This window comes from Heterodontus francisci, chromosome 13 (assembly GCF_036365525.1).
Source record: "Heterodontus francisci isolate sHetFra1 chromosome 13, sHetFra1.hap1, whole genome shotgun sequence".
NCBI classification, from domain to species: domain Eukaryota; kingdom Metazoa; phylum Chordata; class Chondrichthyes; order Heterodontiformes; family Heterodontidae; genus Heterodontus; species Heterodontus francisci.
The window spans coordinates 104,794,219-104,817,476 of NC_090383.1; the positions used below are offsets into that span (position 1 = coordinate 104,794,219).

Sequence of the window (23,258 nt, forward strand, 5' to 3'; positions counted from 1 at the left end):
TCTGCAGTGTTTTCATAGCAGCTTCCAAGTTTGCATTGTCATTATGTTATTGATATGGAAGTTGCCCAAATGATTTCAGATATTTTTAAATCCAGATTGTGGGAGTGATGATGAATGTAATAAGGATTGCTAACTTACGGAAAGTGACTCTGCGTTTTCATATTGAGTATGTCATCGGAATTGCTGAGCAATTAACTAATCTCTCACATCTCCTTCATCTGCTACTTCCTAGTCTTCCTCCTTGTATTACTCATCTGACAAGGATTGTTTCTGCTGCTATGTCGTCTCCAAATGCAGGCCTCTCTATATGGCTAGCTTGTGCAATATGCAGCATGCTACTATGTTGTGTGAGAATCTCCTCCTCCTCCTCTTCCTCCTTAGCTGTTTGGCATATACCTGGTGGGAAAGGCTGTGCAAGGTTGTGCAGTATGCACCAGTCCATGACGAATTTTGTGCTCTGCCTGGTACTGTAGGATTCCTTCACAGCAGTCCACACAGTGGAAGCATTGTTTAAACACCCCAATGGTGTGATTGATCACATTTTACATGACTGCATGACTTTCATTATATGCATGCTGCCCACATATGTTTGGGTTGCGCACCTGAGTCATGATCCAGATGGTCAGCAAATAGCCCTTGTTGCCCAGTAGCCACCCTCTGGTTTGTTGTGGTAGCTGAAATGCAGATGGAACAGCTGACTGCTACAGAATGAAGACATCATGACTGCTGCCAGGATACTGAATATTGTCTCACATGATGCGTTGAACGTGGTCATACACCAGAATCAGAATCACAGAATAATACAGTGCAGAAGAGGCCCTTCGGCCCATCGAGTCTGCACCGATGCATTAAAAACACCTGACCTGTCTACCTAATCCCATTTGCCAGCACTTGGCCCATAGCCTTGAATATTATGACGTGCCAAGGTACTTTTTAAAGGATGAGGCAACCTGCATCTACCACCCTCCCAGGCAGGGCATTCCAGACCATCACCACCCTCTGGGTAAAAAAGCTCTTCCTCAAGTCCCCCTTAAACCTCCCGCCCCTCACCTTAAACTTGTGACCCCTCGTAACTGATCCTTCAACTAAGGGAAACAGCCTCACAGCTCCAGCGACCCGGGTTCAGTTCTGGATACTGCCTGTGTGGAGTTTGCAGGTTCTCCCTGTGTCTGCGTGGGTTTCCGCCGGGTACTCCGGTTTCCTCCCACAGCCAAAGACTTGCAGGTTGATAGGTAAATTGGTCAATGTAAATTGCCCCTAGTGCAGGTAGGTGGTAGGAGAATGGTAGGGATGTGGTAGGGAATATGGGGTTAATGTAGGATTAGTATAAATGGGTGGTTGTTGGTTGGCACAGACTCGGTGGGCCGAAGGGCCTGTTTCAGTGCTGTATCTCTAAATAAATAAATAAATAAAAGCTGCTCCCTATCCACCCTGTCCATGCCCCTCATAATCTTGTACACCTCGATCAGGTCACCCCTCCGTCTTCTCTGCTCCAGTGAAAACAACCCAAGCCTATCCAACCTCGCTTCATAGCTTAAACGTTCCATCCCAGGCAACATCCTGGTGAATCGCCTCTGCACCCCCTCCAATGCAATCACATCCTTCCTATAATGTGGCGACCAGAATTGCACACAGTACTCCAGCTGTGGACTTACCAAAGTTCTGTACAACTCCAACATGACCTCCCTGCTTTTGTAATCTATGCCTCGATTGATAAAGGCAAGTGTCCCATATGCCTTTTTCACCATCTTATTAACCTGCCCTTCTGCCTTCAGAGATCTATGGACAAACACGCCAAGGTCCCTTTGTTCCTCGGAACTTCCCAGTGTCAGGCCATTCCGTGTCACATTACTCCTTCCAAAGTGTATCACTTCACACTTTTCAGCGTTAAATTCCATCTGCCACTTTTCTGTCCATTTGACCATCCTGTCTATATGTTCCTGTAACCTAAGACACTCCACCTCACTGTTAACCACTCGGCCAATCTTTGTGTCATCCGCGAACTTACTGAACCTACCCCCCACATAGTCATCTATGTCGTTTATATAAATGACAAACAATAGGGGACCCAGCACAGATCCCTGTGGTACGCTACTGGACACTGGCTTCCAGTCACTAAAACAGCTATCTGTCATCACTCTGTCTCCTACAGCTAAGCCAATTTTGAATCCACCTTATCAAGTTACCTTGTATCCCATGTGTATTTGCTTTCTTGATAAGTCTCCCACGTGGGACCTTGTCAAAGGCGTTGCTGAAATCCATGTAAACTACATCAAATGCACTCCCCTCATCTACACACCTGGTCACATGCTCAAAAAATTCAATCAAATTTGTTAGGCATGATCTCCCTCTGACAAAGCCATGCTGACTATTCCTAATCAAATTTTGCCTCTCCAAGTGAAGATAGATTCTCTCCTTCAGAATTTTCTCAAATAGTTTCCCTACCACTGACATGAGACTCACTGGTCTGTAGTTCCCTGGCTTATCTCTGCAACCTTTCTTAAATAGTGGGACCACATTAGCTGTTCTCCAGTCCTCTGGCACCTCCCCTGGTGGCCAGAGAGGAATTAAAAATTAGGGTCAGAGCCCCTGCAATCTCCACCCTCGCCTCCCACAGCATCCTGGGACACAAATCATCCGGACCTGGAGATTTTTCCACTTTTAAGCCTTCCAAAACCTCCAATACCTTGTCGCTCCTTATGACAGTTTGCTCAAGAACCTCACAGTCTCTCTCTCTCTGAGTTCCATATCTACATCCTCATTCTCTTGGGTGAGGACAGATGTGAAGTATTCGTTCAACACCCTACCAATGTCCTCTGGCTCCACCCACAGATTTCCCCCTTGGTCCCTAATGGGTCCTACTCTTTCCCTGGTTGTCCTCTTCCCATTGATATACTTATGGAATATCTTGGGATTTTCCCTACTTTTACCAGCCAGAGCTTTCTCATATCCCCTCTTTGCTCTCCTAATTGCTTTCTTAAGCTCCATCCTACACTTTCTGTATTCCACTAATGCTTCCATTGATTTGCTGTCCTTGTATTTGCTAAAAGCCTCTCTTTTCCTTCTCATCAGACCCTGAATGTTTCTGGTCATCCATGGTTCTCTGGGCTTGTTGCTCCTCCCTATTACCCTGGAGGGAATATGTTGGGCCTGTACCCTCCCCATTTCCTTTTTGAATGCCCCCCACTGCTCTTCTGTAGATTTCCCAACAAGTAACTCTTTCCAGTCTTCCTTGACCAGATCCTGCCTTATTTTACTAAAATTCACTCTCCCCCAATGCAAAATCTTTTTTTTGCAACTTGTCTATTTCTTTCTCCATAACAAACTTAAATTGTACCATGTTGTGGTCGCTATCACCAAAATGCTCCCCCACTAACACATCAACCACCTATCCGGTTTCATTCCCCAGAATTATGTCCAGCACTGCACCCTCCCTTGTTGGATCCTCTACATATTGAGTTAAAAAGTTCTCCTGTATATATTTTAAGAACTCCACTCCATCTAAGCCCGTAACACGATGACTATCCCAATTAATGTTGGGAAAGTTGAAATCACCTAATTATAATTACCCTATTATTTTTACACACCTCTGCAAATTGCGCACATATTTGCTCCTCAATTTTCCGCTATCTAGGGGTCGATAATAAACACCTAGCAATGTGGCTGTCCCTTTTTTATTCCTAAACTCTACCCATAAAGCTTAATTTGACGCCCCCTCCAAGATATCATCTCTCCTTACTGCAGTAACTGACTCCTTAACTAATATTGCAATGCCCCCTCCTCTTTTACCCCCTCCTCTGTCTCGCCTGAAGATTCTATATCCCGGGATATTGAGCTGCCAATCCTGCCCCTCCCTCAACCATGTCTCCGTGATGGCTACTATATCACAATTCCACGTGTCAATCATTGCCCTTAACTCATCCGTTTTACCTGCAATACTCCTGGCATTAGAGACCTTCCATCCTGGTCTTACTCCCTTGAACCTTACTTCCACTGTATTCCCTCTGACTTGTTTGCTTTCCTGTGCTTAGCTGTGTCCCTATTCTGCTAGGAGTCTGCGTCCCCTCCCCCTGCCAAATTAGTTTAAACTCCTCCCAACAGCACTAGCAAACCCACCAGCAAGGATGTTAGTCCCCCTCTGGTTCAGATGTAGACCGTCCCGCTTGTACAGGTCCCACCTTCCCCAGAAATGGTCCCAGTGGTCCAGGAATCTAAAACCCTCCCTCCTGCGCCAACTCTTAAGCCACGCATTCATCTGTGCTATTCCCCTATTTCTATACTCGCTAGCACGTGGCACAGGGAGTAATCCAGAGATTACAACCCGAGAGGTCCTGCTTTTTAGTCTACTGCCTAACTCCCTGAATTCTTGATGCAAGACCTCATCCCTCTTTCTACCTATGTCATTGGTACCAACATGTACCATGACCTCTGCCTTATCACTCTCCCCCTTCAAGATGCCATGCAGCCGTTCAGTGACATCCCGGACCCTGGCACCAGGGAGGCAACACACCATCCTGGAGTCACGTTGATGGCCACAGTAGCGCCTATCTGTTCCTCTGACTATAGAATCCCCTATTACTATTGCTCTTCCTCTCCTTTCCCCTTCCTGTGCAGACAGGCTGCTTGCGGTGCCAGAAGCTTGGCTCTGTCTGCACTCCCTGGAGGAACCAGCCTCATCAACCTCCAAAATGGAATACCAGCTGGACACTGAGGGAGTAGAATCGCTTCCGGTTGCGGTGCATCTCAGAATTGATGTGGCGCCTGCAAAGCGGCGCATTTGCAGTCAATGGCACCATATGGAAGCCTGCAGTCCTGGTAAAGCTGTGTTCTTGCTTCGCTCCGGCAAGAAAGAATGGAATGTATTTTTAGCTCACTTTGCACAGAGGCTCAGTGACTTCCATAACAGCAGATCTGGTGGGAGACTAAGCATAGCGACTGAGAGGTTAAAGCAGGGGAGAGAGAACGGCAGCCCAAACTCACCAGCAGCAGTGGCAGCCACAAACCTGGTTGGAGACTGAGCTGCAGCGACTGAGAAGAGAGAGGGGACTGAGGGAGAGAGAGCGAGAAGCAGCCCAGGGAAAGAAGAGTGGAACATCAATAGTGGTAGGGGATTCGATAGTGAGGGGAACAGCCAGGCATTTCTGTGGTCGCAGACGTGACTCCAGGATGGTATGTGCCCTTTCTGGTATGGTCAAGGATGTCACAGAGCAGCTACAGCAGAACCTCAAAGGTTGTCATCTCCAGATTACTCCGGGTGCCATGTGCTTGAGTACAGAAATAGAAAGATAGAGCTGATGAATACATGCTGGAGAGATGGTGCAGGAGGGAGGGCTTTAAATTCTTGAGGCATTGGGACCACTTCTAGGGGAGATGGAACCTGTGCAAGCTGGGACCAATATCCTCGCAGAGGGGGTTTGCTAGTGCTATTGGTAAGGGAGATGGGAACCTGAGTGTATATTCAAAAGGGAGAAAAGTTGGAAACGGAAGGCAGAAAATTAGTAAGCCTGTTTGGAAGGCAGAGGCTAGAAAATAAGCAACATGGGTTTTTGGCAATGTTAAATGGTATATACTTTCATGCAAGAAGCCTAGGGAATAAGGCAGGTGAGCTGAGAGCACAGATTGACATGCAGGAGTATAATATAGCTGTTACTAAGACATGGCTGAAAGAATGGCTAGTGACGGGATTTTCAGACAAGATAGGGGGATAAAAATGGAGGGGAGGGTCACAATATTGGTTAAAGAAATAATATACAGCTGTGAGGAGGGATGATGTAGTAGAAGAATCATCAAATGAGGCCATGTGGGTTGAACAAAGGAACAAAAAAGGGGCAGTCACACAACTGGGAGTGTACTATAGACTTAACGGTCAGAGGGAGATAGAAAAGCAAAAACATGTGCAAATCTCTCAGGTGCAAAAACAATAGGACAGTAATACTCGGGGATTTTAACTACCCTAATATTAACTGGGATAGAATTAGTGTGGAAGGCACAGAACAATCAGAATTCTTAAAATTCATTCAGGAGAACTTTTTTTTAGCCAGTACATAGCAAGCCCCACAAGAGAGGGGATGGTTCTGGACTATATTTTATAGTCAGTCTCATGTTTGTTATGCACAGAAACCCATCACCATGCGTAAGTGTAGCTCTGATAAATACGTTCAAAATATGGATGGGTTTTAATAAAGTACATAGGAAAAAACTAGTTGTTGTAGTCCTGACCAGAAGTCATCCATTTAAGATCATTACAAGAATGAAGGGCAAGATTAGGAGTATTTTTTATGCAGAAACATTTAAAATTCCAAACACCTAATCAGAAAATATGATGGAAGCTGAATCCATAATAGCTTTTAAAAAGTGGATACATTTTTGAAAAAGGTATATTTCAAAGGTTATGGGGAAATGGAAGAGGCATGATCTGCAAAAGGCCTCCTTCTGTGCGTTAACATTCTTTGCTGATATATTGCTTTAGCTATACTTTAAGTAATTTTACTAATTGACTTTTTTTCAGAGATATTATAAAGAAATTGGGAATTAAATTCTTCTCAATGACAGATGTGAATCACATGGGAATACAGAAAGTCATGGAGATAACCAGTGATTACTTGTATTCAAGGTATGGATTTTACCAACCTGGAGTTCATTTGCTGTCTAGAAAATTAACAAAATACCAATTTACATTTATCTAGAGACTTTAATATTTTAAAAAGGTCTTAAGGTGTTTCACCGAGGCTTAACAGTTTCTATAACATTTTTACTGGGTGTCAACATATTTATAATAAACTCTCAACCTGATTTAATATCTAACTTTCTCTAGAGTAAAAAAGCCAATCCATCTTAGTTTTGACATTGATGGATTTGATCCCACTCTGGCACCTGCTACAGGAACCCCTGTAGAGGGAGGTCTCACCTATGAACAAGGTATCTTCGTGGCAAATGAAATCCATAAAACAGGTAAGGGAAAGAGGAAAATGATAGAAAAAGTTGTCAATATAATTGGCCCCATTGGATAAATTATGCAAATTGAGAAACTCAAGGAGACATTGACATTTAGAGGTCCCAAACCAGTTTGCTGGGTATGAGTACACCAGAACTTGGGTAGTTGTGGTTGTTCAAGAAGGAAATGGAAAGAAAAATCTAGGTAAGCAAAACATTATCTTCGGTTCATGCTGCATCATCTGTGGGACTGGTAGTTGCTTTGTTTTAAGCTTCCTCTACACAATCAGCTTAGTTTAAATTTTCTAGGGATGTTATATTTCTGTCAACTGATATAGTTGACATAGTAAATGCAAATCACCAATAGATGCAAGTTTTTTTTTTTCTTTCCAATGGAAGCACAGAATTAGTGAATTCATTGCACAGAGAACCAACATAAGAGAATTATAGCACACTAATAGAAACCGAAATAGACACAAGCTAAATTTAACTTTAGAAAAATCTTTGTCCATGTCTAGTCATTGGACCATATTAATTTAGAGATATAGCACTGAAACAGGCCCTTCGGCCCACTGAGTCTGTGCTGACCAACAACCACCCATTTATACTAACCCTACAGTAATCCCATATTCCCTACCACCTACCTACACTAGGGGCAATTTATAATGGCCAATTTACCTATCACCTGCAAGTCTTTGGCTGTGGGAGGAAACCGGAGCACCCGGCAAAAACCCACACGGTCACAGGGAGAACTTGCAAACTCCACACAGGCAGTACACAGAATCGAACCCAGGTCCCTGGAGTTGTGAGGCTGCGGTGCTAACCATTGCGCCACTGTGCTTTTCAACAATTCCAAATTGTAGCAGACCACAAGGGAAAAGTCAGATAGTGAGCCTTACTGTTGGCTGACATGCATTCCTTACCACCTGCACTCCACCCCTCCCCCCAGCCCCCCCAACGAAGATTGTTGCTGAGCGCTCCATGTTTTTCACTGTGTATAGATGGCAGAAATGGTGGGGCCTGGGTTCCTGGTCGATTTCTCTTCTATCTGCCTGTTACCACCACTTTGAACGACTGCCATGGCGAAGCTGATGGTAGGCACCAGGAAATTGCCATAATGGCCCATAGCATCAGTAAGGGCCTTGTATTGGGCTCCTCTCCCTCCACCCCACTCCCAGCACTTAACTGTCAAAGACCCTGGTCCTGGGCAAGGCCTCCAGTGGGACGATGAGTCCAGTCTGCAAAGGTTATGCGCCCTGACAACATTCTGGCAATAGTACTGAAGACTTGTGCAAGCTGTTCCAGTACAGCTATGACACTGGCATCTACCCGGCAATGTGGAAAACATCCCAGGTATGTCCTGTCCACAAAAAGCAGGACAAATCCAACCCAGTCAATTATCACCCTATCCGTCTACTCTCAATCATCAGCAAAGTGATGGAAGGGTTCGTGGACAGTGCTATCAAGCGGCACTTGCTTAGCAATAACCTGCTTACTGACACTCAGTTTGGGTTCCGCAAGGGCCACTCAGCTCCTGGCCTTATTATAGCCTGTGTTCAAACATGGACAAAAGAGCTGAACTCCAGAGGTGTGGTGAGAGTGACTACCCTTGACGTCAAGGCAGCATTTGACCGAGTATGGCAGCAAGGAGCCCTACAAAACTGGAGTTAATGGGAATCGGGGGAAAACTCTCTGCTGCTTGGAGTCATACTTAGCACAAAGGAAGATGGTTGTGGTTGTCGGAGGTCAGTCACCTCAGTCCCAGGATATTGCTGCTGGAGTACAGTTCTAGGTAGTGCTCCACCCAGCGGTCCATTTGCTTGCGTTGGTCAGTGATTGTGTCCCCTGATTAAGATTTGAGGGGGGCGATCTTCTTGATGGTTGGCTCAAAAGCTCTCTCAATGCCATCATACATTCCTCTGATGTTTCCGGTGTCAGAGGCCAGCTGAATATGACTGCATAGATGTTGCCAGTAGTCATTTGCGCAGCGCCTGGCTGTTCTTTGTGCAGCGCTTCTGGCTACTTTAAGTGCTTTGGATGTTAACTCGCTGGGGGCTTTCTTGTAGTTCAACAGTGCAATGCGCTTAGCAGCTATGACAGGTTCCAGCTCTTCAAAGTGAGATTGAAACCAGTCTGCATTCTGCTTCACACGTTTGTCATAGGTGGTCATAGCTGAGTCATAGATGGCTTCTCTGATGTGGGCCCGCTTGGTCTCTGCATCCCCTGTAGGAGTGTTTTGAAGGGCATTTTCAAGTGAATTTAGAAACTTATGTAACAGCTGTGGATAAGAAATTCTGCTAGTGTTGATGCGCTGGCGGCCCTTCTGCTTGGAGTGATGCAGCTTCTTTGGTTTGAGTCTAACCTTGCTGCACACCAGGGAGTGGTCGGTGTCGCATTCCGCACTGTGGAAGCTGCGCGTGATTTGAACGCTGTCTAAAGAGGCTTGCCTTGTGATGATGAGGTCCAGCTGGTGCCAACGACGTGATCTTGGGTGCCTCCAAGAAACCTGGTGACAGGGTTTAGTATGAAAGAAGGAGTTGGTGATGCAGAGGTTATGATAGGTACACAACTCAAGCAGTCTCTGTCCATTCTCATTCATCCTTCCAATGCCATAGCGCCCAAGGCAGGAGGGCTATGAGTCATGGTCGGCCCCAACCCTGGCATTAAAGTCCCCAAGCAGGAATAGATGTTTGGTATTGGGGATGCTACTAATGATATTATGGAGTTCTTCGTAGAACTGGTCTTTAGCTTCAGGTGGGGAGCAGAGTGTTGGAGCATAGATGCTGAGTAGGTGTACTGGACCAGAGGCGGTGAGCAGTCGGATGGACAGTATGCCTTCCGAGCCATTTGAAGGTGGCTCTATCATGCTGAGCAAAGAGTTTCTGATGGCGAAGCCCACTCCATGCTGTCTTGGTTCTTCAGGATCCCTACCCTGCCAGAAGAAGGTGTGGTCATGCTCTCTTAGAGATCCGCTCGCAGGGAGGCGTGTCTCCTGAAGTGCTGCAATGCCCACATTGAGTCTACTGAGCTCGTTGTTAATGATGGTGGTCTTCCGACAGGTCAGGACACATTGTTCTGATGTTCCAGCTTGAAAAACGAAGAGCTGGTACGTTCTTTCCTTTTTTTGTCTTGCTGTTTGGTGCGGTGTTACAGTCCACTTGTCGGGCAATGACCCTGAGCTCCAAGCACCCATTGAAGCAGGTGGACTGTGGCAGGACAGAACCTTACTGACCGGGGGCTGCCTGGTTTGAGGCGGGAGGTAACTGTCCAGTGAGATCCGATGACCTCTCCCACCAACAAAGGCAACCCATGGCGCCCAATCTCTACGTCAACTGAGCTGGACTTATAACCCGTAACTGCTGTCTTTCGTGTTGTTTTGGTCGCTGTGAGGTGACTATGGAGTGACCGCCCCATGGCGCATGCCTGGGCGGATGTATGGAGGTTGTGAGTTGCCCAAGCGTCAAAACCCCCCTCTTGGCCTTCCTGGTGGGGTGCAAAGGAGTGCAGAGCATGGCATTTGGCACTGGTATGGCTGCAGGAACTGCCGGAAACATACCAAAGGTGACACATGACCGCCTTCGGGGTTCCGCTCTGGATTTTCTGTTAGGGTTTACTCCCTTAGCCTTGGTCTCTCCCAAGACGCCCACGAGGCAGTGAGGTTGTTAGGGCCCCTGCTCAGGGATAGGTGGATGACGGTGGGAGGAGGTGGAGGGAAGGGGGTGCGAGGGGGAGCTGGGAAGGGGGCTGCCGGGGGGCAAGAGAGGGGGTGTGAGGGGAAGATGGTGCAAGGGGGGAGCTGGGAAGAGGGAGCAGGGGGGTGGGGGGGGGGGGGGTGGGGGGAAGGGGGGCAGGTAATAAAACATTTCATCAGCTCCCATCATCGCCACTGAGAAAGCTCACTGCGTCCTCCGGGAGGTGGGCGACAGCTTCGAGTGCCAGTACCAGCAGGAATTTGCCGACATTGCGCTGCAGGGGCGCTTTGAAGCTGTGCTGACTAATGTATAATAATAATATGCAGGTTTGTCTTCTGGACTGTCTTGATTGGTCAAGGGGTGTGTCTGTTGGTGGGTTTATTTGGTGGGAATACCTGGCACACGCAGAGGCACAATTAGTTTTCGGCTCCATTTTTGACTGGGATGGATCTGAGTAGTGGAAATGAAATCCAAATTCGTCAAAATGATGTTTCAGGGAAGTGGTTGCTAACTGAATTTTTAAAACTCCTCACAGTAGTTTGTGGAACCTTGCTGTGCACAAAACGGTCCCCACTTTATCTCACAGAACTGCACCAGATAATTAATTCCATGCAAGGTGCTTTGGGACATTTGAAAGACATGAGAGTGTTGAATAGATGCAAATCTTTTTTTGTCTTTAGGGGGAGTCAGGAACAGTGCAAACTACAGGGGATTATTGGCCTTTCCTTATTACATATTCTCCCATGCAGCTAAGAATCTTATAAGGAGGCTACAGACTGGCTAGCTGAGTGCAAAAGCTGTAGAATTATTTCAGAGTAATGCATTAAATTGACAGAGGTGAAAAATGTTGTTTTAGTGAAGTGATTGCTAACTGCAATTTCTTTAAAACCCAGTTCCATTTATTGCATTCAATTACACTTGAGATAAGTAAGCATTGTCCACATGGGATGGGTTTACTTTTTGGTGCTATTTCAAAGCCATTGTTCGTACACATGCACAGCTTTATGCAGCTTTTTCCAGGGTCAGAAATTTTGATTCTGTTAAAAGTCTTTGAAAGAATAACTAGAAATCTTGAATTTGAAAAGTGCTGTTGCAATAAAGATACTACTTTGACCGCAAAAATTTTGCCAGTCTCTGCTGTAGTGCGTGAGGAGACACGAGGGGCACGTGGAGAACTGCTGCACATTTTTCAAGCCTAATTCTGTTTAGTGCATTAAATTAAACTTTTTTGAAATATGTGAGCATTATGCACATGGGGCACATTTAATTTTTGGGGGCACTGAAATTTTTTTTAAACCCAAATCCATTTATTGCATTCAATTAAACTTTGAGATATGTGAGTGTTTCAGAGAAGTGATTGCTAGGTCTTCCATGCTGCCTATGAAGGCGAAAGCAAAGCATTCTTTTTGGATGGTCCCACGGGAACAGGGAAAACCTTTGCTTAGAACACGTATGATATGAGGCAAAAGAGATGTTGTTCTGCCAGGCATAGCCTCAACTCTGCACATTGGAGGTCAAACATCACACTTTTTAAAATTCCAATACCAATTCACAAATCTTCAACATGTAAATTGAAAGCAAATTCTAGGGGAGCAGAACTTACTAGAAATTCAAAGCTTATTATATGGGTTGAAGCTCCAATTATGCCAACATGTTGCTTCCTGGCGATCCGGCAATTATTTAAAGAGTTAATGAATAATGATTTTATATTCGGGGGGGAAATTTGTTTTGCTAGGAGGTGCTTTTTGACAACTCCTACTGGTTATCCCTAGAGTGTTGAGAAGATAATTGTAGGAAGTTGTATTAACAAAAGCAATAGATGACCAGAACTGAGGAAATTCAAACTTAAAGAAAACCTGAGAGTAATGTGGGCGGCACAGTGGCGCAGTGGTTAGCACTGCAGCCTCACAGCTCTAGGGACCCGGGTTCGATTCCGGGTACTGCCTGTGTGGAGTTTGCAAGTTCTCCCTGTGTCTGCGTGGGTTTTCTCCGGGTACTCCGGTTTCCTCCCACCACCAAAAGACTTGCAGGTTGATAGGTAAATTGGTCATTATAAATTGTCACTAGTCTAGGTAGGTGGTAGGGAAATATAGGGACAGGTGGGGATGTTTGGTAGGAATATGGGATTAGTGTAGGATTAGTATAAATGGGTGGCTGATGTTCGGCACAGACTCGGTGGGCCGAAGGGTCTGTTTCAGTGCTGTATCTCTAATCTAATCTAATCTAACACCCAACAAGAAAGTGCTTGCAGTATGGCTTCTAAAACTATGGGTTGGAAAATTGGGAGATGCAATTGAGAATTGTTTTTCCGAGGAGACAAATTGTACTGATTTCCTATTTTGTGATAGCATTGATGTATTTGATACCATTTATTATTCAAAAGCTATTCCTTTCGCTAAAAATGAAGATTCACTAGATTTGAGTGAAAAGGTTTTAGTAAAGCAGTCAGGTGAATTAAAAGAATACATCAATATCGTCTCTATAGACAAAGAAGATGATAGCAGTCTGTACCCTCCAGAGTTTCTAAACAGTCTAACTCCAATGGGCATACCACTGCACAAGCATAGAGTCATGAACGGAGCATTTCTAATGTTGCTACAAAACTTGAATCCTAAATAAGGACTTTGTAATGGAACAAGATTGGTAGTTAGGAAGCTGCTTTCTTTGATAATAGATACTGAAATTATAACAGGCAGATTTCAATTGAGTGATTAGTCCTCGAATAATATTGAGCCCATCAGATGTAAGCCTTTTCAACTTGGGAGAAACCAGTTCCCAATTAGACTTTCATATGTGTTACGACCAGGTGAGAAAGAGGTCTAGGGTTCCATTGCAGCATTCACCTGGTCTTACCGTAACAGGGTTTTATTTTTAAACACACTGTTTTTAGCTCCCCCCTTGGTGAATCCTTGTTCACCGCTTTCCAATTATAAGGCAAAGAAACCAGCAGAAACAGGCTTTCTTAGGTTTTAAAGAAGAAAAGTTGAAATTTATTAAACTTAAACTGTAATTTGGTTGACACCTACGGATACACGACGCGCCCAGGCTACCAGGCATACGCGATGCACACATGCAAATAAAGACAGAAAAGAGCAGAAGAAATAAAGTGGAAAGGTTTGAGGTAATATCTGAAGAGTTTTTGTTATGGTTCTTTGAGCTCACTGCATGTAGAGTCCTTGATTGTAGGTAGATCTTGTTTTTTGTTGGGGCCCAGTATTCTTCAACCTTGTTCGCTGTAGGAGACTTTTCTCTCTTGAGATTCATGTGTCTTCAGTGGATTCAGAGGCTTGTGAGAAAGAGTTAGGAGCAGACAGGAGAGATTTTCTCCGTCCAGGAGCAAACAGACACTCCCTGAGTTCAATCTGTTTGTAAAAAAAACAGGTTACCAAGCAGGTTAGTCATGTGACTAACTGGTCTGACCACATTTTGGATTGTATCACCTTAGCAGTCTCTGGAATAAAGCCTGGCTACCCGACTACATGTGTCGGGTCTATATTCTGAGTCCAGCATTCAGGCTCGGGTCGCGGACAGTGCTGGCTCCGGGAAGTAATCTTCCATGCAACATTAAGGTCAAGGCAGGAAACGTACAGTCTGCACTCTGCAGTGAGCGTCTCTATGACGTCATGCTGTAGCTTCCATGCATCCAAAAGTGATTCTACACTACAGTACACTATGGATGCGAAACGAATGCTGTCTACTGGAGAATGTTTAGCAGTGGAAAGTCCTGTAGCCGGAAAAGGTAAATCTTCCATTTGGAAACATTTCAACGCTGTTGTTTTCCATGATCGTAAAAGGTCCAATGGATTTGTACAATGCAAATCTTGCCAACTTCTACTAAAATATGAAAGCAAAAAGAGGGGAAATTCATCTTTGCAGCGGCACATGGAAAAAGGTTGTACTCAATGTGCAGCAGGGCCAAGTCAGTTGTACCTAACTTCGTTTGTACAGATGAGCGAAAAAAACATACCTGCTCACAAGCAATTACAGACAAATGCGTGAGTCTCTATTGCAAGGATATTCGACCTTTCCAAACTCTCTCTAGTGAAGGGTTTGTTGAGCTAGCACAAGAGCTTATCAATATGAGTTTTACATACAGTCAAGCATCAGCATCAAGTGTGTTACCAAATCCAAGTGCAGTTTCAAGAAGGTATCGTGATGTGGCCGAAGAAAAGTGCAAACAACTAATTTCTCAGATTACTGACATACTGAAGGATGTGAATGTGGGAATGACAACTAACATGTGGACGGATGACTACCGTAAAATCCATTATATGTCGATAACCTGTCATTACATCACAGCAGATTTTAAACTTAATGCCAAAGTTTTAACACCAGCAATGTTTCCACTGGAGGACACCAAAACTGGCGAAAACATCAGGCATGAGATTTTAAAGCTGCCAGTGAATACTTTTGGATTTGACCCAGCAAGTTTAGATAAATTAGTCTGGGTGACAGATCAAGGCGCTAACATATTGCTTGCTTTTAGACCATATCAACGTCTGGATTGTCAAGACCACTTATATAACATGGTCCTTCCACATTCACTTGATCCAAAGGAATTAGCTTCTGAAGCTCCGGATGTTGTAGAAACATACTTCATTCCAAAGCCTTGATGACATACGTTGAACAGTCTGGTCTTGCTGCACAGTTGTCTAAAACTGTAAATCCAATGGGAGAAACTAGGTGTAGTACTGTGTATCTAACACTGAATTCAATTCAGGATATTTATCATGAGCTGCACAAGAAACTGGAACAGCGTGGGGAAAACTCCAGGCTGGAAAACATCGCCCCCAATGTCTTGCAGTCTTTGGTTGATTTCCTCCAGCCATTTTATGAAGCTCAGAGGGAACTCCAGGGACACCAGCATCCTACATTGAATCTGGCAATTCCGTGGTTTGAGAAACTTGAACGACTCTGTATGCCGCTTTCTTCAGATACTCTATTGCAAGCAGTTGTCAGGCAATCGCACAGAGAGTGGCTTCTGAAGAAAGTTGAAGTAAATGATGCACACAAGATAGCGACATTTCTCTGACCTAAATTTAATCAGCTGCGAATGTTGTCTGGCCATGATAGGGAAGAAGTTTGTTCTGAAGTGCACAGACTTATCAACAACTTTAAAACCGAAGACCCTGTGAAGGAAAACAAAAGTGGTTGACGATGAACCTACAACTGCCAAAAATAGCAGTGACCGAATTTGCTGAATGGGAGACTGTTCATGAAGAAGTGGACACAAATGATGAAGTGCAGCAGTACGCAGCACAGAGGCCTACTGTGTTGGTGATGGCAAATGAGCGTGATCTGTTGGGCTGGTGGAAGGAACACAGTTTTGCATACCCTAAATTGGCCAGGCTGGCTAGAAGGATACTTTGTCCTTCCAGCTATGCTGAAGTTCCTCTCACTGCTGCTACTGCTTGCCAGAATGCAATCGACCAGTAGAGGACTGCCCTTAAGCCTTCCAGTGTTGACTCTATTCTTTTTTTACGTGATTAAAAAAAGAGAAAAGGTTTGATAAATTATGTCTGTAACTGAGACTACATACTTGCTATATCTGTAACTGAGACTACTAAATCAAATGTTCACCTAACTGCCTATTGGGTGCTTCGTTGGAGTAGGCTATTTGTTTTCTTTTTAATATACGTTTTGATGCTTTTTTTTCTGTTTTATCTGGTTATTACAGTGCTGTTTGTGGGAGCTTGCTGTGGGCAATGACTGCTGCGTTTCCTACTGTATAACAATGACTACAATTCACAAAGTCCTTCATTCGGTGGAAAGTAGTTTGGGATGTCGTGAGGTTGTGAAAGGTACTAGAGAAGTGCAAGTCTTTCTTTGTAGAGAGAAAATGGATAGACGCATGAGAAGACTGCTTAAAATCATGAGGGAGTCAAAGCATTGTTTGAAAGTCTTGGAAGAGACAGGCTGATATTTCTGACAGAAAAGAGAAATACTGTGTGTATTTGAAAGTTATCTACAAAAACATAGTTCGGCTCCTACAGTTAGGATCTTTAATTTTAAGTACTCAAGGAGTTGAAAGATGTTCAATAAATACATAACTGTATTTGATCGCTGTTAGATTATTTGTTTTGCATTTTAATACTTCAAATCAGGGCTTCTGGGATTTTTTATCTCTTCTGAGACTGAACTGTAATCTTATAGAGGAACAAGACAGTCCAGTGTGTAACAGCAATTAACAAGCAGAGCTTGCTGCACCTAACACACTGAGAACATTTCTTCCATTCCATTAGAGAACAACCTTGCAGCTAAATGCAGTACGAGTACAAATAGGAATTGTGGTCATGGTGGGGCATAGAAATAACGCTTTGAAGAAATTATTTTTTATCATTTTTCCTCTCACGTTTTTAAAATAGAAACAACAGCTCAGACTTCAACTTGTTATTTAGCCTCTTCACTTTTCCGTCGTTATTTCAATATTGGGTTAAGGGAAAAATATAGTCAGTCTGAATTCTTCCAGAGTCAGGTATGTGAATAGATGCCAAGGTAACCAATATGATCTGGATGCACTCCAGATACTTTTGCTCATGCTCCAAAAGTCTGCTTCCAAAGGACTCTGGGACAATGGGTCACAGGGAGAACAATGAACCCTTTTGCCGATGAAATATCCACTGGAAAATGTCCAAGTTATTATTTTGCTGTCTTGTTCGCTCCCACTGACAGACAAATAACACCAGTGTCTGAAACTGAAAACTATTAATCAGGCTTATTAATACAATTAGAAGCTAAAAGCAAACAGCAGCAAATAGATAGATCACTGTTTTATTTAACATACTGAACCCATCGCAGAACAGTAAAATGTCACATTCTGACTCCTTTTAAGACGCTCCTTAAAACCCACCTCTTTGACCAAGATTTTGGTCACCTGTCCCAATATCTCCTTATGTGGCTCAGTGTCACATTTTGTCCAATAACACACTTGTGAAGCGCTTGGGAGGTTTTCATTAACAGTGCTATATAAATGCACATTATTATTAGCCAACATTTTCTTTTCAAACTTTGGACCTGTATCTCTGATGCAAAGTGTATGCATAAAATTCAATACTGATGGAGAGTTCCACCACCCCAGCTGATGAAGCCAAGATTCACTGATAAAACATTGATACAGAGCTGATTATACCCACTCTTCACTCTGAAGCTCACATGGACACAAAGGAAGGTAACATGCAGATAACCTTGATAGCCACGCCACAGCACCAATCACAAAGATGATGAAAAGCACTGAAATTATAACTGGAAAATGCAAGAGGCAATATTTACTGAATGCTTATACAGCATCATCTTTGATACAGTGGCCTTCTGCCCAGGAGGCCTGAGCAACACAAGAACGGCATTCGTTAATTCATCCTCCTCATTATGACAGGCAATTCCTTTGGTGAGAATAACACATTCGTCAGGATTTGGATTTCCCCTGATGCAGAGAAAACCATCGTGTGTGAAAGTGGGGGTTGGTTGGGGGTGGGGGGTCGTGATGGTTGGCTCCTGGTGACGGGATCAGGCTCACCCATGATTCCCCACAACTCCATCTGCAGGAATAGCCTGCTGCCAGAACAGATGAACAGGTTCACCAGTATTACTGTTTGGACAAGGTAGAGCGCAATAACATGTTTGATATCATTAAATTTACTGCGATATTCGGTCGGGCTGGGAGCGAAAAAAAATTAAAGTACTCTCGCCCGGGTCGGGTTCGGGTTGGCTGTGGTCGGGTCAGGTTTCAATTTTATACCCAAGCAGGCCTTTACTCTAGAATGCTCCTCTTACACACAATGCCTGGTGATCAAGGTCCACTGTGAGTTGAATGTGTCAGGAAATGGTCCTTTGTCCTTCCAATCACCGTCTGTTAATATGCAAATGTATTTTGCAGCCACAGCTGATCTGTTAACAAGTCCTTTCTTCACTCCAGTAACACTTTAAAATCAATGTTCATGACACAATTAATGTGCCCCATTCTTGGCAGGTGGGGGCCTAGCATGACATATAAACAAGCTACAAGGGCAGACTTTTGACAAAATTTGTACTTCTATTCCTAGGCCTGTATTCACACATGGACAGCTTTATATAGCTTTTTTCCAGAGGGAAGTTTTGATTCGTGTTATGATCCCCTTGGAGATCAATAAACCAAAAGAACTGAATTTACCAAATGACTCCAATAGGAAACGAAATAGATACGATTACACTTTCATAACTTTTATTTTAACAGTCAAACCAAAATCAACATAAATTAAACATGAAATAACAGACAAATGATGGTCAATATGTATTTTACAGATTGCATGTTAATTCTCAGATATAACAAGTTAGATCTCACAGATTTACTGGACAGTCCACTCAGCAATATGGCACCAATTACAGCCACAAAGTCCTTCAAATGTCTGAACTTCAGGTAGATCTCCAGATCCCATCTTCCAAGGTGCAGCAACTGAGTCTCATCTGGCAGCAGTTCCCCTTCAATCCTGCACTCCACGGTACGGTTTCCACCAAAAATGCCACACTACTCCGGAACTTCCTTTAGCTCTACTCATGACAGCCTTGATAGCTTCACCAGTATCATCTTAAGTAACCAAAAACAGCTGCAACAACTCGTATTTTGCCTGATTCAGCTTCCATTCTCTACAGCTTGTCTGCAAACTGCCTGCAGCCTGCTTGAACTCTCCAGTCTTGTGATCTGGGAATGACACTGGTCAGATGACTCTGTCTCTTATCTGGTTTCAACCAGTTCTGTCTCCCCTGAACGCTGAAGTTTTTAGTTTCACCTTTAGTTGGCACTGTCTCGATAAAACAAGCTTTGAAACCAGAGTCAGTGCACCTAACAGAACATTCAACATGTCATCTGTTAAGACAATAGCTTGCACATGCTCCTCCGCTGGTCTTGCAAACTGTGGACTCCATCACATTCTGTTAAAGTCTTTGGTGAAATAATAACTAGAAATCCTGCATTTAAAGAAGTACTGTTGCAATTGCAATAAAGATATTAATTTGACTGAAAATGTTTTGCAGATCTCAGCTAGGAATATACTAAATGTCAGATTTTGTTTCTATGTATATAATTGTACTGTTTATTAATGTTATATTTCCTTCTACAGGCCTGCTGTCAGCAATTGATCTAGTGGAAGTTAACCCATCTTTAGGAAGAGATGAAGAAGAAGTTACATCTACTGTGAATTCTGGTCGTGATGTTATCTTGAAAGCACTCGGCTATGCACAAAAATGATTCCACCAGTCATTCTTTGCTGGAATTCCAACAGCTTTAAAGATTTGTCATTCATCGTATCGTAACTATGTACACTCGTAAATCCTCTGTGTTCCCAGAGAGAAATATGTAGTACTTTTTAAACTTTGTCTAAAATAGTAATACAGTTTGATAAAAGATATATAATTTCTTAATGTTAAAGTTTGATTGTCTGGCATCAAGTCCTAGATGAATTAACATCAGCTGCAACATGCTCTGGCTCCAACTCCATCATCCTCCCTAGTTATTCTCTCAGGTTGAATCTGTTAAATCGAATTACATAGAGTCTACAGAAAAGAAACTGGCCATTGGGCCCAACTGTTCCGTGCCAGTATTTATGCTCTGCACGAGCTTCCTCCCACCCTTTTTTCATCTAACTCTAGCAACATATCCTTTTATTCCTTTCTCCGTCATGTGCTTAGTTTCCCCTCAAGTGCATCTACATTATTTGCCTCAACTACTCCTCATGGTAGTAATTTCAGCATTCTTTTCACTCTTTAGATAAAAACATTTCTGCTGCCTCTCCTATTGGATTTATTAGTGACTATCTTATATTTGTGACCTCTAGTTTTGAACTCTCCCACAAATGGAAACCTTTTCTTTACATCTACCCTATCAAACCATTTCATAATGTTGAAGATTTCTATCAGGTCACCTCTTTTCTGGAGAAAACAGTCTCAGCCTGATAGGTATATCTTCCCAGTTCTGGTATCATCCTTGTGAATATGCTTTGTACCTTCTCCAGTGCTTCTTTATTTTTACAATGTGAAGACCAGATCTGTGCAGTGAGTGTGGTCTAACCTAGGTTCAATACAAGTTTAATATCACTTCGCCGTTTTTCAATTCTATCCCTCCAGAAATGGATCTCAGTTTACTTGGTTTGCTTTTTTATAGCCGTGTTAACCCATGTCATTACTTTTAACGATTTGTGTATGTTTCCTAGATCTCTTAGCTTCTCATTTAGACTTATTATTCAAGCATTGTGGGGTCTCCTTATTCTTCCTACAAAATGTACCACCACACATTTATCTATATTGAAGTTAATTTGCCAACTTCACACCAATTCTGCAAGTTTAATAATGTCGTATTGTATTTTGTCACATTTTTCCTCGGCAATTTGGTGGTGTCTGCATATTCTGTAATTGTACTTCTGATTTTCAAGTCCAAATCATTAATATAAATTGAGAACAACAGTGATCCTAGCACCAATCTTCTGGAAGACCACTTCCCAATTTTTGCAACTGTGTAACTACCACTTTTCTTTGCTGGAATTGTAACAGCTTTAAACATTTGTCTTTCATCGTATCATAACTATGTACACTCGTGAACCCTATTCTGTTTCCTCTTTTGTTGCCAGCTTGCTATCCATTTTGATAGTGGTATGTAAGCTCAACATCTTGCTCAATCCTGAAATGTGCTTTTTACCCTACATGCAGTCTGTCAACAAGTTCACATTCTCTTCTACCTCCAGAACATTTTGTTTGCCTATGCTCCATCTTTCAACACCGCCAAAAAACGAATCAATGCCTCCATAACATCAAAGATCTCCTCACTGGTCTTCTGTCCTTCAGAAACTTCAACTAATCTAGAACTCTGCAGCTCATATCCTCTCCCTAATACACATCATCCCTGTCTTTGCCAAGCTCCACTGAATCCCTAACCCAGCAAATTCAAGATCCTAGACTTTAAATACCGCCATCACCTTCCTCCACCCTTCACTTGTTCAACCTTACCACATAATTATCCTTGCCCACACCCTCTGCCCCTGTGACTCCACAGTAGAAGTTATTATTTCAGGTACTATGTCCTATCATCTGGAATTCTCTCCCAACACCACTTTGTCTAGCTACCTTCATAAGTCTCTTAAAAACGATACAACTTTGTCTTCCATTTCCCCTCCTTACTTTCCTTTTTTAGTGTCCATCTTTCTACCTTTTAAAATTCCCTGAGTTATTTTGTGTGAGGAGTGATTTATATTTTTTGAAATGGTTTTTGGATTTTCTGTTATAAATTCACTGGCAGCAAGTTCATATGCATTAAGTAAAACTTCATTTCTACATGCCGTTCTGAACTCCAGTAATGCAAGAGACTGCTGTGATGCTAAACAAGCTGTGCCAAACACAGATGTGCAAAGGAAATGAGTTAAATAACTTTTAAAACTTTTATGTTAATGGGGTTCAGTGTGGTAGTGGATTGAAAAATCAGAATTAAGTATTCACAGAGTCATGACAGCACAAGAGGCAACTCAGCCCATCATGTCTGCACCGGCTCTCCGAATGAGCAATTCATCTAATGCCATTGCCCTGCCTTCTCCCCTTAACCCTGCACATTCTTCCTTTTCAGATCACATTTTAATTCCCTTTTGACTGCCTCAATTGAACCTGCCTCCACCACACGCTCAGGCAGTGCATTCCAGATTCTGTCATGGAGATTTTTTATATTGCCATAAATTTTCCTTTTGTGCAGTATCAGATTCAAAAATAATTTTTAAAAGACAGCCTCATTCATGTGCTTGTTTCATTAGTACCTTACAAACAAGTGAGAATTCACTGTTAATTCTTTCTGAGGACACAATAATAAATAGTGAATTGGTCAATTCTGGAAACACGGCAGGAGAGAACAAAATGCGCCAGATCTTGCTGGAGCAGGGCATGTCGTGGCATCTTCTGTTTGGCTTGTTTTTGCATATTCAGGTTGAAAAAAAAAATTGTCCACAAAGTTACTGAAAGTGTGAAGATAATGGTGTAGGGAAGGCATTTGGGGGACTTGGTGAACAATGGGGTAAACAGTGCATCTTCTTAACCAATGAGATTTAAGGATCAAGAAATAAAGAGAAGTCTGAGAAGGAGGGTGAATTAGAGTGGGTGAATTCAATATCAAATCAGATAGATAAATAAAGAGAGGGAAATAGAGATTGAATTAAAATGAGAAAAACAGGCAAAGTAACAAAAATTGTAATTTGATATTTTTTAAATCTCCTAAAAAAATTCACAATTTAAAGGAATGAGACTCCATACTTATAATTGTTTACTTTCTGGCCAAGAGAGATTGATTGGCAATCATTAACAATCATCATGTTAAAAGGGTACTTGCACTTAATTACAAGACTTAACTTTCTGTGGCGAGTTTAATTGGCTAATAATATGCAAATGTAGTAACTTCCATGGGAAAGCGTCCGCTGCTATGTCCAGACTGGCCAAGAGAGTGTGGGAAAATGGCGCACTGACATGGAACACAAAAGTCCAAGTGTATCAAGCCTGTGTCCTCAGTTCCTTGCTCTATGGTAGCGAGGCCTGGACAACGTATGTCAGCCAAGAGCAACGTCTCAATTCATTCCATCTTCGCTGCCTCCGGAGAATCCTTGGCATCAGGTGGCAGGACTGTATCTCCAATGT

General features: G+C 43.1%; 1 protein-coding gene across 1 annotated transcript in view; it reads left to right on the forward strand.

Annotated features, from left to right (window-relative positions):
- Nucleotides 1-21,065, forward strand: part of LOC137376556 (arginase-1-like) — a 49,419-nt gene extending 28,354 nt beyond the window's left edge. The window contains exons 6-8 of the mRNA XM_068045322.1: nt 6,509-6,613; nt 6,815-6,951; nt 19,718-21,065. Coding sequence (XP_067901423.1) covers nt 6,509-6,613; nt 6,815-6,951; nt 19,718-19,845 — 370 coding nt within the window. The 3' untranslated portion in view covers nt 19,846-21,065. The remainder of the gene's footprint in view (nt 1-6,508; nt 6,614-6,814; nt 6,952-19,717) is intronic.
- Nucleotides 21,066-23,258: the final 2,193 nt, after the last annotated feature.